This window comes from Cyclopterus lumpus, chromosome 15 (genome assembly GCF_009769545.1).
Source record: "Cyclopterus lumpus isolate fCycLum1 chromosome 15, fCycLum1.pri, whole genome shotgun sequence".
NCBI classification, from domain to species: Eukaryota; Metazoa; Chordata; class Actinopteri; order Perciformes; family Cyclopteridae; genus Cyclopterus; species Cyclopterus lumpus.
Genome location: NC_046980.1, coordinates 10,253,973 through 10,268,687, shown reverse-complemented (window position 1 = coordinate 10,268,687; position 14,715 = coordinate 10,253,973). Strand labels below are relative to the sequence as shown.

General features: G+C 40.8%; 1 protein-coding gene across 2 annotated transcripts in view; it reads left to right on the top strand.

Annotated features, from left to right (window-relative positions):
* Positions 1-14,715, top strand: part of LOC117744319 (protocadherin-15-like) — a 190,660-nt gene that overhangs the window by 111,985 nt on the left and 63,960 nt on the right. For both annotated transcript variants that reach the window (XM_034552518.1, XM_034552517.1), the window contains exons 15-19: positions 540-733; positions 1,391-1,523; positions 1,826-1,905; positions 7,524-7,617; positions 13,201-13,329. In XM_034552518.1, coding sequence (XP_034408409.1) covers positions 540-733; positions 1,391-1,523; positions 1,826-1,905; positions 7,524-7,617; positions 13,201-13,329 — 630 coding nt within the window. The remainder of the gene's footprint in view (positions 1-539; positions 734-1,390; positions 1,524-1,825; positions 1,906-7,523; positions 7,618-13,200; positions 13,330-14,715) is intronic.

The following is a 14,715-nucleotide window of genomic DNA, read 5'->3' as shown; positions in this document are numbered from 1 at the left end:
TTGCCGCTTATTTGATGCGAAAGCTTTTACTCCAACGTCAGGAGCATGAAAAAGGAGGTCTGGGCAGCTTGGATTAAAGTTTCAAGGCCTTCCAGATAAGAAGCCAACGACACCAGAGTTCATAATTACAAGCAGCGGGATGCCCTAAATAATGGGCTTGAATGTATTTCCACATCTTTGTAATCCATCTTTTATGAAAGGTAGCATGGAATTAATTCCATTCAATATAAAATTAAAAACTGTAATCACAAGGAGTGAAGATATTGCTCGCAACCAGCAAAAATAAATTGCCAGTAGTGTGTATATTTTCAGCTAAATGCCATCCCAATTGTTCCTATCGTCACATGAAACAAAGGTCATGTTTCTATTAGTCGACAATAGGGCAACCCCCTACTGGGAAATATTTACTGCTTGACTGGTCCAGTAAGCTTGTTACTGTCAGCTGTGCAGAACTCCACCTGCAAAACTACAAAGTACGGATAGAAGTATCAACATACTATAATGTGTATGTCTCTCTTTTTCTCCCTCCATTTGTCCAGTTAACGGCAACAGATGCTGATGAGGGACTGAATGGTCTGGTGACCTATGAGATACTGGCTGGTGCCCAGGGACATTTCATCATTAGTAATCGCACTGGACGCATCACTGTGGCGCCTGGTGTCACTTTAACAGTGGGCCGGTCTTACGCGCTCACTGTCAAGGCCTTTGACAACGCACCAGAGACCCAGAGAAGGTATTTCACACTAGTTCTCTTCTTATGTGTGATCTCTGTGAAAACGAGAGAACAAAATGTCTCCAGCAATAGAATGAAGTTGTCTTCTTTCAGTGTGATGTGATTTTTAAATAATTTGTTGCAGATTTGTTCTAGTTGTTTCAGAACTCACATTATCAGGGTTGCAGAGGAGCTACCAGCATGTGTTATTTAATTATTTTTTTATTCAATATGTGTTCATAATAATGCATAAGGTGCTGGATGACATGATAAGTTTTTCGATCAAGTAATAATAATTCGGACAAGCTGTTGGGATTCAAACTAAACAGATGGTCTTGCTCCATCTAACACTGATTCTGGTTCAATATGTTTCCTACATTGTCGACTGTTTAGCTTGTGATGTGTACTTCACAAAGCGGTTACAACCCTCGTCAGATCATCTTCAATGAATGTACCTTCACAGTAGTTTCACAAAAGATTGCTCGCATAATAAATGAGAAAACAATGAACACAGTCAGCCCCGAATGAAAGGCCTGTTTTGTGTTTGATGTCCCACTTAAAATGAGTGCAACGAAAACCTGTTGAGTTTTTTTTTTTTCTCTTTTCTGCAATCCAAAATATGTATTGGACCTTTTCTTTACAATGTCGTGGGCTAATGTGTGCTTTTATTTCCACCAGGAGCTCCATCACTACAGTGTACATTGAGGTTTTGCCCCCCAACAACCAGAGCCCCCCACGCTTCCCTCTGCTCGCCTACAACCTGGAAGTCAGCGAGGCCATGAGGATAGGAGCTATTCTGCTCAATCTGCAGGTGAGTCGCTAACCAAACACACACACACACACACACACACACAGGCAGATAAGAAAATGTGAAATTAAATGAGGCATTCAGTATGATGCTACAGTTTTGTGACATATTTATACATTAAGGTATATTGTAGTTTCAGGCAGCAACACAGGTTTCACACATTTCACATTTCATTCTCCAGCAAACAATCTTCTCACCCTCACTCCAGTCGAGCATCTTTGTTGCTCAGCTGTCATATCTCATAGCCTTCAACTTTAATGGCACTATTTTATCTTCAAGATCCTGCTTTCCCATTCCTTCCCCAGGCCACAGACAGAGAAAACGACCCGATCACGTACCGCATATTGAGTGGGGATTCCCAGAAGGTCTTTAACCTCTCTGAAACGTAAGTCCAGATATGTTTCAAGTACAGACGAGCCCCAGAAGGTATTCTCACCAAGGCCCACTTGAAAAGGAAGGATGGTTGAGTATTTATATGGATGGATAGAAAGGTTTGTAAATTAATAACATGAAAATAAGAATAGGTACCAGGAGTCTGCATGTGAGCAGGAGACTGTGAATAGTGTGTTGGTGAGAATGTGTTTTGTCTATATTATTATTATAGGGTATACAACAGGATGGTTGTATGGAGAATGGATGGATTGCAAAATGCTTTGTTAGATTGCAGTTCAGCTCGTATAACAAAGCCCTGGCAAACTAGTTATTATTATAGAAAAGTTCTGCAAGGGCACTCTTCAAAGGCTGACATCAGTTGGAGAGTTTATTGGAGGTTTTGGAGAAAAAGCTGTTGCATACAGGGGCCGCTTTATCACACGGACAAGGACAACTCAGCTCATGTTGCTCTCTCAGGTGCAATGGGTATACGTGGACGAACAGTAATGATCTGTGTCCACAATGTTGACTGTGTTGGCAATAGAAGAGGCCCTTGAAATAGAAGAAGCCGGGTCTGACTATCACCATTAGCTTCCCTCTGATATAGACTGCCAGAGCGAGCGATGGTGGGAATGAGAGGATAAGAGATTGTGATGGTAGGGAGTAGATGCTGACTATTATTGGTTTTGGCTGATCTATTAGCCAATACATTACTTTGTTTTATAAACACTGCCGCTGGCACCATCAAGACTCCCAATGAACCAAGTTGAAAAGCAAATCACAATTGGCCTCAAAGTGATTTACAGTCTGTATTGCAGGAAGAGAAAATTAAACATCAGAAACGGAACAAAGGAGGAGTTCATCTCCAGGACAGACAGACAATGGAAAATATAGACAGTAGTAACAATAATCTATAGACAAACATGATAACATTTGGTTATTAGGGAGCAGATATATGAAGAATACAAGTGGAGAAATATTATACTCTCTTTTTAATGTGTCACTTACGTAAGTAAATGTATCTTAGATCATATTTATTGTTTGTATTTTTGGGTTACTATACAAATTGATAAATGAGGTGAAAGTTTATTCATGTGTCATCTGAGTGCCATTATTATGTATGTAAGCTGAAAGAAAACAATGAGAGAGATTCATTTTTTACCAACTGTGGGCGATTAGGTCAGAGCTACTAGAAGCTCAAAAGCAGAGCTGACTTGTAACTCAAAAAAACGCACAAGATAAGACTTTATTTGATACTTCTATTCAGGTCTTCTTTCCTCGTTCTCTGCAGCTCAGTTCCATTATCAGCCTTTCTGCTATCTGAGAGAAGACAGGGCCACGAAACACCAAATGTTCTGGAAAGGAAATGTCTTACCTTACGTATCGTAATCAAAATCAGTATATATAAATATATAGAAAAAAAAACACCCCACTAAGCCATTAGTCGGGAGCAAGATAAAGGCATGAAATATTAAAGTGGTCTGTGCTTTTTACCATCAAATAAGCAAATTAATATGGAAGCAAGAGACATGGGGAGACTGAAAATGCAGGAGCCTGCCAGCCACGTTTTTTCTCACTAATTGATTAAAGCCGCTTTTCTCTGCTTCCTCAGTCTCAGACTATGCAAGGACAAGCTGTGTTGCAGCAGTGTATCCCTGCCTTTTGTTTACTCTTAATCTGCTCCGGTGTTCAACATGTTTGTTTTATGGAGGCATGTTTACTTTATGGCTTCATAGTTCCAACGGCAAGCTGAAACTGTGATACGATCAAATAATGGGGGACTATGATGCCATTACTACTGTAATCTCCAGAAACAACAGAAATCGTGTGGAGTAGATAAACCTCCTTCAGTACATTATCTGGATGGCAAAAATGCTACAAGCCCGTCACAAGCTCTGAGCAACCGAGCAATATAATAACGTCAAGCAGATGCTGATTTCACACATGATGAATCAAAGAATGATTAGCTGGTGTGCTTAGTGAGTGTGCGGTATACAGAGAGCCCTTCTTCATGCTTTCATTTTTCAACCCTTCAGAACTCCAATATGATTCAGTGAAGAGATTTTCGCATTAGCCGCATGTTTGGATTCAGGCTACATATGGTGCCGCCTCAATCCAGCTATTATGAATAATGAGCTCTCAAGTCTATAACCTCCTATAAATGGGGCAGGTAAGAGGTGGGAATGCTTCATATTCACTCTCCATTATGGTAGTGAGCAGGGCTCGCCCATGAGTCAGCCACCAGGCGCTATACAGAGAACATTTAATAATGACATAATATCAGGCAGAGAGGCCAGATCCGGTTCACACATCATAAACAAGTCTAAAGTATTTATAATAAAGTCCCAGGTCTGGTGGGTCCACTTAAGACGTGGCACATATTCAGTACACAGTACTTAAAGTAACTTTTAATATTATGGCTGTGTCAGTTTGGAACAAAGTAGATCCAAGTACTGGAAAAGTACGTCCTGGTATATATAAATATACATGTCAGTGTTTTGCAGATATTTTGGAATTGGTGTATATGTCGGCTGATGAGTACAGAATGTCCATACATGAATGTTTGAAGTCATTCAGAAATACTGTCTCAATTACTGTCCACCAGAGATACATTTAACATTGCAGTCTGAAGTGTGAGGTGAAAATAAAGTAGCCAGGCCTATATTAGCTTCATGCAGATATATAGTTATCAGTGTATAAGTTAGCCAATAAATAACAATAACCTAATTTGGCATTTCTTGCCAAATAAATGCCAAATTAGGTTTGAGATCATTTAGAAACAGTCATCATTACATAAAGCGCATTAAGAGTTTATTTTGACACTAACAATATCTATCTTTGTCAGAATTATTTAATTAAATGAATACGTCTAAGGGAGCTGTATCAAGGTTGATAACACTATGTGTTTATGTTTTTTTAAAAAAAGCCAATGTATTGATTTTTTTTACACTTTAAAATATAAGTTTCAGTAACGGCCTCAAAAACCCAATGTCGGTTGGGCTATAATCAGCAGATCGTGCTGCTATTCTTTATTGTTGATGAAAGCATCCCCTTTGAAGTCAAAGCCTTTTTGTCACACCTCAAAGTCACTAAAACCTAGAGGCCACGCCAACTTCAAGCATTTGCAGTGCTCAGGTGTCCAGTTGGCAGCTGATTGTTCAGTTGGAAGACAATTTTCTTGCTTCACAGAGAAATTGAACTGAAATCGAAAAAAGAGTACAGAAGAAGGTACACTGTTTACAGCCCTGTGAAACCAAACACTGCACAGTCACTTCTAATGATATTGACTGGGGCTTTAAATTAAAGTACACAATTCAAGTACAATAATATGGCACACATATGTCTTTGATTTCATTTACCCTTCTAGAATAGTGGAGGTTTATCTTATCATAAAGATCTATTTCAACTGCTGGAAATATCATATTTTCATAAAACAAGGTATGAAATAGAAAGGAGCAAATATTTTTTTTATTTGTTATTGGTGCTACATGACCAGAGAAAACAGACAATTGGCTGCAGTATTCCCTTTCTCTAAAAAGGGAGAAAATCTGTATCATCCATAATGCACTGGGCTTGTTGCTGCCACTGAGTAGACAAAGGAAGTGCGAGACTCTTTGCTGCGGGGCCTCTCCTCCTCCAAATATAGCCAAATTAGCTCAGAATGTCTGAATCCAGCATTACAATAGTCATATCGCAATCTTCGTTATCAACTAAAACATCTGCCTTCTACCGTGGTCGCGGGAGTGAACATAAAGTGCAATCTGTAGTTCAAACAAACATTCCTGGAGATTACGCGTCAGGTTAGTGTGTGTGTGTGTGTGTGTGTGTGTGTGTGTGTGTGTGTGTGTGTGTGTGTGTGTGTGTGTGTGTGTGTGTGTGTGTGTGTGTGTGTGTTGTGTGTGTGTGTGTGTGTGTGTGTGTGTGTGTGTGTGTGTGTGTGTGTGTGTGTGTGCGCGTGCGTGCGTGCGTGGAGGGGGGGTATTGGGTGCTGGTAACATGGAGGGAAGTTCACATTGGTTATTTGCATATAACTCCCACTCTAAGCTGATTGAAAAATTGGCAAAGTATCCCTTTCAGTGATCGTTAACATATCAAGCTTTTTGTGTCCGAGGTATCTGAGGTCATGCTACCTGGCACTACCGACCTGTACATCAAGTATCAAGTTACCATCTCGGGATCTAAGCAGAAGGAAAGACTGACTTGGTGTGACTCGGGTGGATAGCCTCTAACCTGCACCCTTGTCACTCCAGACAGTGCTGTTAACAGCACCCTGTCAGTCAGACAACATCTTTTCCTTCGCGCTGGCTGGGGAGAAGAGGCAGACGCTATCACGCATGATCAGTGAACCTCTCGGACCCATCCGCTCGAGTGTAGTTCAGCACTCCAGCTGCAGTCAGGAACAAACTCCCCAAGCTGACAAAATGGCATTAATCATTCTAGTCTTTGTTATCATCAGCGCCGAGATCATCATCATCATAATTATCACCGTAATTATGACAGTTATCACTGTATATCTTCATTATTATACTCGCATCAATGCTCCCTCTACCTTTAGCTTCATTGAGCACACAGTGGCCCATTTTCTACCGGCATGCTTATGTATAAATAAACATGAGCACAGTGGCCAGTGAAGGATGGTGTGCTGCATATTTATGGTGTTTTTTTAGTTTTTTTTTTAACAAAGCCGCATTTGCCCTCTTGAACCACCGGTCATCAGATGTATTAGATGTGTTCACCTTAACTTGGGTGTTTTTGAAAAATAGACAGTGTTGATCGAGGATTTTAAGATGAGGCTCTACAGTTTGACGTTGTGAGCCAGAAAGGCAAGAAGGAGGCGGCGGTCAGGTTCTGCTTGGAATGTTTGGCCAAAGAAGCTTTAAATTAAAAATGTGAAGGAGCAAAAGGGACAGCAGGGAATTGCAACAGGCATTAATCTCGCAGTGCGTTTAGATGCATTCGTCTTTCCTTCCATTCGTGGTTCTGGCACAGCCTCTCCTGAGTGTTGTTTGTGTGCGTGCGTGTGTGTGTGCGTGTGTGTTAATGCTCTTGCACTCACGTGTCTCGTGTGCCTGTGTGTGTGCAAACAAAGATGGTTTGGCGTTCTGCTCGGGAATGCAACCACACTTAGTGTTCGCCGTGTGCCAAATTATAGCTTGCGAACGAGCGGGAGGGTTTCTGTGTCTGCTGCAGTCTGTGCAAAGGAAACATGAATCTTTCTGTATGTAGTCCATGTGCTTTTGGGAGCAAGAGGCAGGCTACAGAGAGAGAAAGACAGAGTGGGAGCATTTAATAGCCCACCTGCTCGAAACCAAAAAACGTATATCCTCCTCTTTCAGCGACCATGTTTTATAAATATGTCTAATCTGGATGTAAATTCACTCTGAATTGCTGTCCCCCTCGATCACTCTCTTTTGGATCATTATAAATAATTAAAAACATTTGTAGAAATTCTTTAAGTTAATGCTCTTTCTTCATATGACACAAACAAATACTGCAGGATCATGTCGACACAAAGCCCTATATTGCATTTCTTTTTGAGAGGTCGTTGTGTTAATGTCTCCAGTTGTCAGTGTGTAATAATCCAAATAATATAATAATACAAGTGTATTCTCTGACCCCTTCTCTAACATGGATTGGCCTGCTGCTTCTGAGAGAGCTTCTGGACAGAGAGACCACAGATCAGTACCGTCTGATTGTCACAGCCTCCGATGGGTACCCTGGAGGGGTGAGGCACAACTCTCTTTATTAAACTATTGGCCTGAATAGGCATTAAGCTGAAATAAGATCTTCCCATAGAAGCTTATTAGTTCAGAAATGTGGCTTATCGAAACCCAAGTGCTTCATTAGCCTGGAAGAGCTAGTAGTGTGGTAATGATCTTGCATACTTTAATACCCTGTGATTTTGTCACAGATTCATAAAAAACTGTGTAGCATGAAGAGTCAGGTGCAAAACCAATGCGATACCAGCATAATAAGGGCTGGCCTGTTAATTTGAGTCCATGCAGAAATGATAGTTTTATGATTTGGTAATCCGTTGAGTTCCTTTGTGGAATTCCATCATTGATTGATAAAAGCTGCTGAATATAATTGTGTAGGGGTTAGAGTTATTCTTTTCCTTGAGCACAGATGTGTTCATCAGGGCTGACATACAGAATATTATTAATATCCATCCACTCCAGTGATTCTCACTTGCCAAGTGTTTGACATTGCAATTCCTAAGGCAATGGGAAAAACTACCCTGCCAATAATGTCAATGTGTTTCACTGTCAAAGGCTGAGATATACAGTGGTATAGAAAAAGTTTAGGTACCCCCTGATCATTTTCAAGATTTTTCCTTTATGTATTCATTGGTTGTTCGGTTAACAGCAATTTCAATTAAATATATCATATAGCAGACAAACAGTGATATTTAAGAAGTGAAATTAAGTTTAGATAGGATTTACAGAAAGTGTGCAATAGTTACTTAAACAAAAGTAGGCAGGTGCATAAATGTGGGCACCCCAACAGAAAAATTACATCAATATTTAGTAGATCCTCCTTTTGCAGAAATAACAGCCTCTAAACGCTTCCTATAGCTTCCAATGAGGGTCTGGATTCTGGTTGAAGGTATTTTTGACCATTCTTCTTTACAAAGAACCATCCGGTTTGATGGTTTCCGAGCATGGACAGCCCGCTTTAAAACAGACCACAGATTTTCAAATGATATTCAGGTCTGGGGACTGAGATGGCCATTCCACAACGTTGTACTTGGCTCCTCTGCATGAATGCTTTGGTAGAATTTGGAGCGATGTTTAGGGTCCTTGTCTTGTTGAAGTATCCAGCCCCGTCTCAACTTCAACTTTGTCACTGATTCTTGAACATTGTTCACAAGAATCTGCTGATACTGACTGGAATCCATGCGACCTTCACTTTAACAAGATTGCCAGTACCTGCACTGGCCACACAGCCCCACAGCATGATGGAACCACCACCACATGTAACCTGTGGGTAGCAAGTGTTTGTCTTGGAATGGTGTGTTCTTCTTCCACCATGCATACCGCCCCTTGTTATGTCCAAATAACTTCAATTGTTAGTTTCATCAGTCCACAGCAACCTTATTCCAAAATGAAGCTGGCTTGTCCAAATGTGCTTTAGCATACCTCAAGCGACTCTTTTTGTGGCATGGGCGCAGAAAGGCTTCTGCCGCATTCCTCTCCCATACAGCATCCTCACTTGTGAAAAGTGCACTGAATAGTTGAACGATGCACAGTGACACCAATCTGCAGCAAGATCATGTTGTAGGTCTTTGGAGCTGGTCTGTGGGTTGAGTTGGACTGTTCTCACCATCCTTCGCCTCTGCTTATCTAAGATTGTTCTTGGCCTGGCCACTACGGGCCTTAACTAGAACTGTGCCTGTGGTCTTCCATTTCCTCACTATGTTCCTCACAGTGGAAACTGACAGCTGAAATCTCTGAGCTAGCTTTATGTATCCTTTCCCTAAACCATGATGTTGAACAATCTTTGTTTTCAGGTCATTTGACAGTTGTTTTGAGGCTCCCATGTTGCCAGTCTTCAGAGAAGATGCAAAGAGGAGAACAACTTGCAACTGGCCACCTTAAATACCCTTTCTCATGATTGGCTTCAACCTGTGTATGTAGGTCAAGGGTCAATGAGCTTACCAAACAAATTTGGTGTTCCAAAAATTAGTGCTAAAGGTATTCAAATCAATAAAACAACAAGGGGTGCCCAAATTTATGCACCTGCCTACTTTTGTTTAAGTAAATTATTGCACACTTTCTGTAAATCCTATAACTTAATTTCACTTCTTAAATATCACTGTGTTTGTCTGCTATATGATATATTTAATTGAAATTGCTGTTCGAACAACCAATGATACATAAAGGAAAATCTTTAAAATTATCAGGGGTGCCACAACTTTTTCATACCACTGTGGAACTACGCAGGCTTTCAAAGTGTACATTAAAAGGGTTATCTGTTCGTACATCTACAGTTAAATAGTTTACATCTGACAAGTTTTTAATTGCAGCTAGTTTGAGCTATCAAAGCAGTTTTTCTCGGCAGATGTTGAACAAGTGTTAACATTCACAGAGCTGTCTCTTACTTCGGGCTGGGGAAACCAGCAGACACCATAACCTAAAAGTAAATGCCAATGATGGCTGCTCCATCTCCCACCGAGAGTAGATAATCATATAAACACTCTTAATTTAATTAGACTTCACCTCAGTCGGCTCAGTTTTCACAGATGTCTCTCTTCCACGCAGAGGTGAAGCGCGGTTTCCTTTTTAAGATGCAGTGTGATCGGTAATGAACATTAGCTGATGAGCTGTCACAGGAGTGATGTTGATTGCCCCCCCCTCTCACCTGTGTGCACACTCAGAACTGCAGCGCCTGTCAGTCAAATGGAGCTATGTATATAAGAAGCATTGTACACTGCCGGAGTGTCACAGTTGTTGTGAGTGTCCCAGAAGTGATGGAGTGCAAAGTGAGACAGTTAGAGTGTGTGGGGCCGAGGAGATGGACAGTGATGGGTCAGTGAGGAACGAGCAAATAAAAGGAGAGAGCGTAAGATGGGGCATCACCTCACAGAATGAAGGAACCACAAGCTGGTGGTCTTTGTCCTAATATTCATGGGCAGATTGTACAAGCAAAGCCCTTTACCTGTATAGTGTGTGTGTCTGTGTCTGTGTGTGCAAAACTTCTCGTCCACACCGAGTAAATTACTGGCTGACTTGTGTGGGCCTAATATCACAGCTACGCAGAAATGCTGTCACAGCAGGAAGGAAGTGGAGTGACTGAGATGGGTAAAGGGCTGTGGGAGGTTTGGAGGTGAGGGACTCATTCAGCGAGACAAAGTGCTGCAAAGAGGGCTGGAGACAGGGAAGCGATCAAAATAAGCACGGGAGGAGGGCGCAGAGAGGAGAGCGCGACAGAGAAAAGGAGGGTGACACCAGGGATTTGGATGTGTAATTAGCGCAGAACTTTGGTAACCATGGGAACCTGACAAAGAGATAGACAAGCCGTCTTTCCCCCGGTGCTCTTTGAGTATTGTCAAAAAAAAGAAGGCTGCAGCTGGTAATTATTTTAGTAATAGATTGTTCTACCCATAATGCCATTGATTATTCGTATAATAAGACATTTGCTTTATTAAGGAGTAATGGTAAATACATAAAAGAGAATATAAGACAGAACTATTGATTGGTTTCATTTTAAGAAAAATCAATATGGGTGAACTTTGATTTCATGCAATAATGTTATATGTCAAAACTAAACCCATTTAGTGCATGTAGGTGCCTTATTACACAAAGGTTTCGATGTTCCCCTCGGGAAGTCAATCTAGAGCCTCAAAAATTGCACACAAACTAATCTGCATGGCCAATTCCAAATGTGTATTCGCAACAGTGTGCAAGCTGTAATCATTACCATCAAGGAGACTCGGCTCCCAAAAGGGAGGACGAAGGAAGCCGTTTCTCTTGCCCTCAAAGAAGGGACTACATAACAGCCGGATCATATCACTCCCTGCAACATGGCTTCTGGCCAGGTTTGTCACTTGAAAGGCAAAAGCACCATCAGCTACCTCTGGATCTTTCAGACAGTGAGGACAGAAGACGAGACATCACAGAGCTCCATCTAATTTATGTTAAATAAATAATAGCAGCTCATTAATCACACTCCTGGTCATAGAGGTAGGCTTTTTTTTGTGCTTTGATAACAACACCCACGCCAGGACGGAGATGCTAATTGGCTTCGGGTCCTCTCTGAAATTGAAAATAAGTAGATCCCATCACCACACTGATGAGGAGCTCCGTCTCCAGGTCGTGACAGAGAGAAAGTGTGATGGTTTTCAGCATGGGTTGCCGTGTCAATGTTCATGAAAGGACTGATTATGTATGTCTCAGAAGCCAGAACAAAGAAAACAACAATGGTGGAGGAATTCCCTACACACAGTGCGATGAAGGTGAAATTAACAAGGTCATTTAATTGGTGACATTAGCTGCGCAGTGTCTCAAAACGGCAATAGTAACTTCAAACAGCTGGTCTTATGGGAGTTTATCTCTTGCACGGGCCAACTGCTCCTTCCATCCTTCCTCCAACCAATGGAAAACATGTATGCCATTGTTTGCATGCAGCTTCTTCTCAATGCAATGAGCGTTTATAGATTTCCCAGATTCAGCCATTTTTCTACGTTGATTTATAGAAAGTGCTATCGGGTGTGTGTACTGTGTCAGTGTTCGAAGGTTACCAGCAGATGCCGGGGGGAATTTGCTTTGAGAGCCAAAGAGCTTCAAATACAGCACATTATACATGACGAACACAAGCATGATTTAATGCCCTGTAAACATGAGTAAAATGTATTCTGTGACATCCTTCAATGCCATAAAAAAAGTAATATAATCCTCATCCTCAGGAGCAAGGAAGATGTGATGGATCTAATCTGATGTTTCTATGCCTCCAATCGTACAGCCTTTTACAGGTTACGTTTAATAAGTATCACCAACGCAGCTGCCCCAACAGGGATGTGGAAGATCAATACATCCAGGATTAGTTCACCATAGTTTTCTGCAAACAAAGCATTAGTGTCAGCGTTCAAATTTCATTCCATATCACTGATGGTATGGGAGTGCTTGTATGTGTATCCCTCCACACATTACATAGTTGTATTATGGAATTATACAGGGGTTGTGACACGGTCTATGTTGATGTCAGTAATTTGACATTAATTTGTATCCTATTTATCAAGAAGACCACACGCCTCTTAGCAGCTCTGTGCACTGGATGGGAAAAGCTATGTGCAAATTCAAACCTTTTGAGAAGATGCTGCTGTAGATGAAAAGTCAGGGCATCACCAACGTTGTTCAATTTATCCTCTTGAATTTGGATTGTCTGTGCAAAATGTCATGGCAATCCATCTAATAATTGTCAATATTGTATCTGATCTGATTCCCTTCAGGGTGGCATATGCCAACAACAGCTTTATTATCTGCAGAACATGTACCAGCCATAGTATTTATCTGACAAAATCATTGGCAGCACGAATGACCATGTCCCTGTTTATAGCAGAGTGGTCGCTAGTGAACTTTGCTGTTCTGATTTATGGATGAGTTGATTTAGTCTTTGCGCTTGCCTGTGGACTTCAGGCTGCCGTAAATAATTGCATAAACCAGTGCCAAGTGAATCTGCCTCGTACTGTAAATATAGATGAGAAATAGGAAGTACAGGTATATACCCTTTTTAAAAGTAATACTATACAAAGGAACACTGAATAACATTGGTCTTTATTATGCTCTTTGTTTAATAATTTTTTCTTTAGACATCCACGACTACTGTGAACATGGTCGTCACTGATGTCAACGATAATGACCCAGAGTTTGACCTGACCATACCCACTAATTTTACAGTCCAAGAAGAAGAGGCCAATGTGTTTGTTGGACAAGTCATGGTAAGTTTAATGTTTTGTTGTTCTTTTTAAAAAACATCCACATATCATCTTTTTTCTTCTTTTTTTTCTGCCATCCACAGTAGATACAACGTGTTCTTTCCACTGTTGTATGTCCACATGTCGTTTCTCACAACTGTGCCTCAGTTCTCATTGTTGTTGTCCATTAAAAAAAATTACCTGACATTTTCCAACATGGCCAATTTTGTTGGAAAGATTTGTCACCCAGAGCTGCATCCCTGTTGAATGGCTTGGTTCAGCACCACTGAGCTGCCAGACTTTTGTAATTACTGTTGTAGATGAATTGGCCGGATGTTTGTCAGTGAATTAATTATGAAGAAATGACAGACGACATCCTCTGAACATGCAGTACACGCTCACAAAGTGGCCGATAAGGTTTTTTTTATTTCATATATTTCTCTTCTCTTTCAAACATAACAGCGACCCCCCCCCCCAAATCCCCAATTTTCTTCCTAAGTCACTGTTTTTGAAACATCATTTTGAAACTCAATACAGCTCAGAGTAAAGTTTGAAAACCAGGAGACGTTTTGTTAGATTTGCTTGGGGGTTTGGGCGATATCACAACCTTTATGTTGTTAAAGAGTTTGGAACTTGTCTTAGCTGTTATTTTATGTAGGTTCACAATATAAGAACTCGAGAATAATGGTGGTCCAGAATGAGATCAATAATAAATGAGTTCCATAATGATGGAATGTCATTCATTTGATAATGTGCAGTAAAATGTGTTATTCTTGAGTGATTTACACTGTTTGCATATCAATGCATTTCGGACAGGATAATGGCGCTGCACCTTTGGTATGTAATTTCAAAGCACTTTTTGTATCTCCAAATTATCTCATCTTCATTTGAGTAGATACCAAAGTGTTTTAAACGTTTGGCCTTCGATACGTTTAAGTATGCATGTGATCACTTCACAAAGTCACATTTTGATGATATTTGTATGCTCTTTCATTTCCTTGTCATCTCCCCTGTTATTGCTTACGCAAACAACACATTTGCCATGGGGTAAACAGGCACTCTCATATAAGAAGCATTTGTTTTTAACATGAAGCATCCCATTACATTCCTCAGGAGGTAATACAATAGACCACTAGCAAACGTTGCATGTTCATGAACTGTGAAATATGAAATATGACAAAAGACCACGTGAAGGATGCTTGGTGTTTGAATGAGGTAAAGCTCCCAAGTCTTTTCCCCACAAATGCAGCCAGCAGCTAGATTAGAGCTTAGCCTGGCCCACTGTCTCTCTCTCTCTCTCTCTCTCTCTCTCTCTCTCTCTCTCTCTCTCTCTCTCAATAAGGTTTTCTGAGCCGTTACCTTGCCAACTTGAGCTGAGCTGACTGCTTTTCTGACTGAAATCAAAGTACA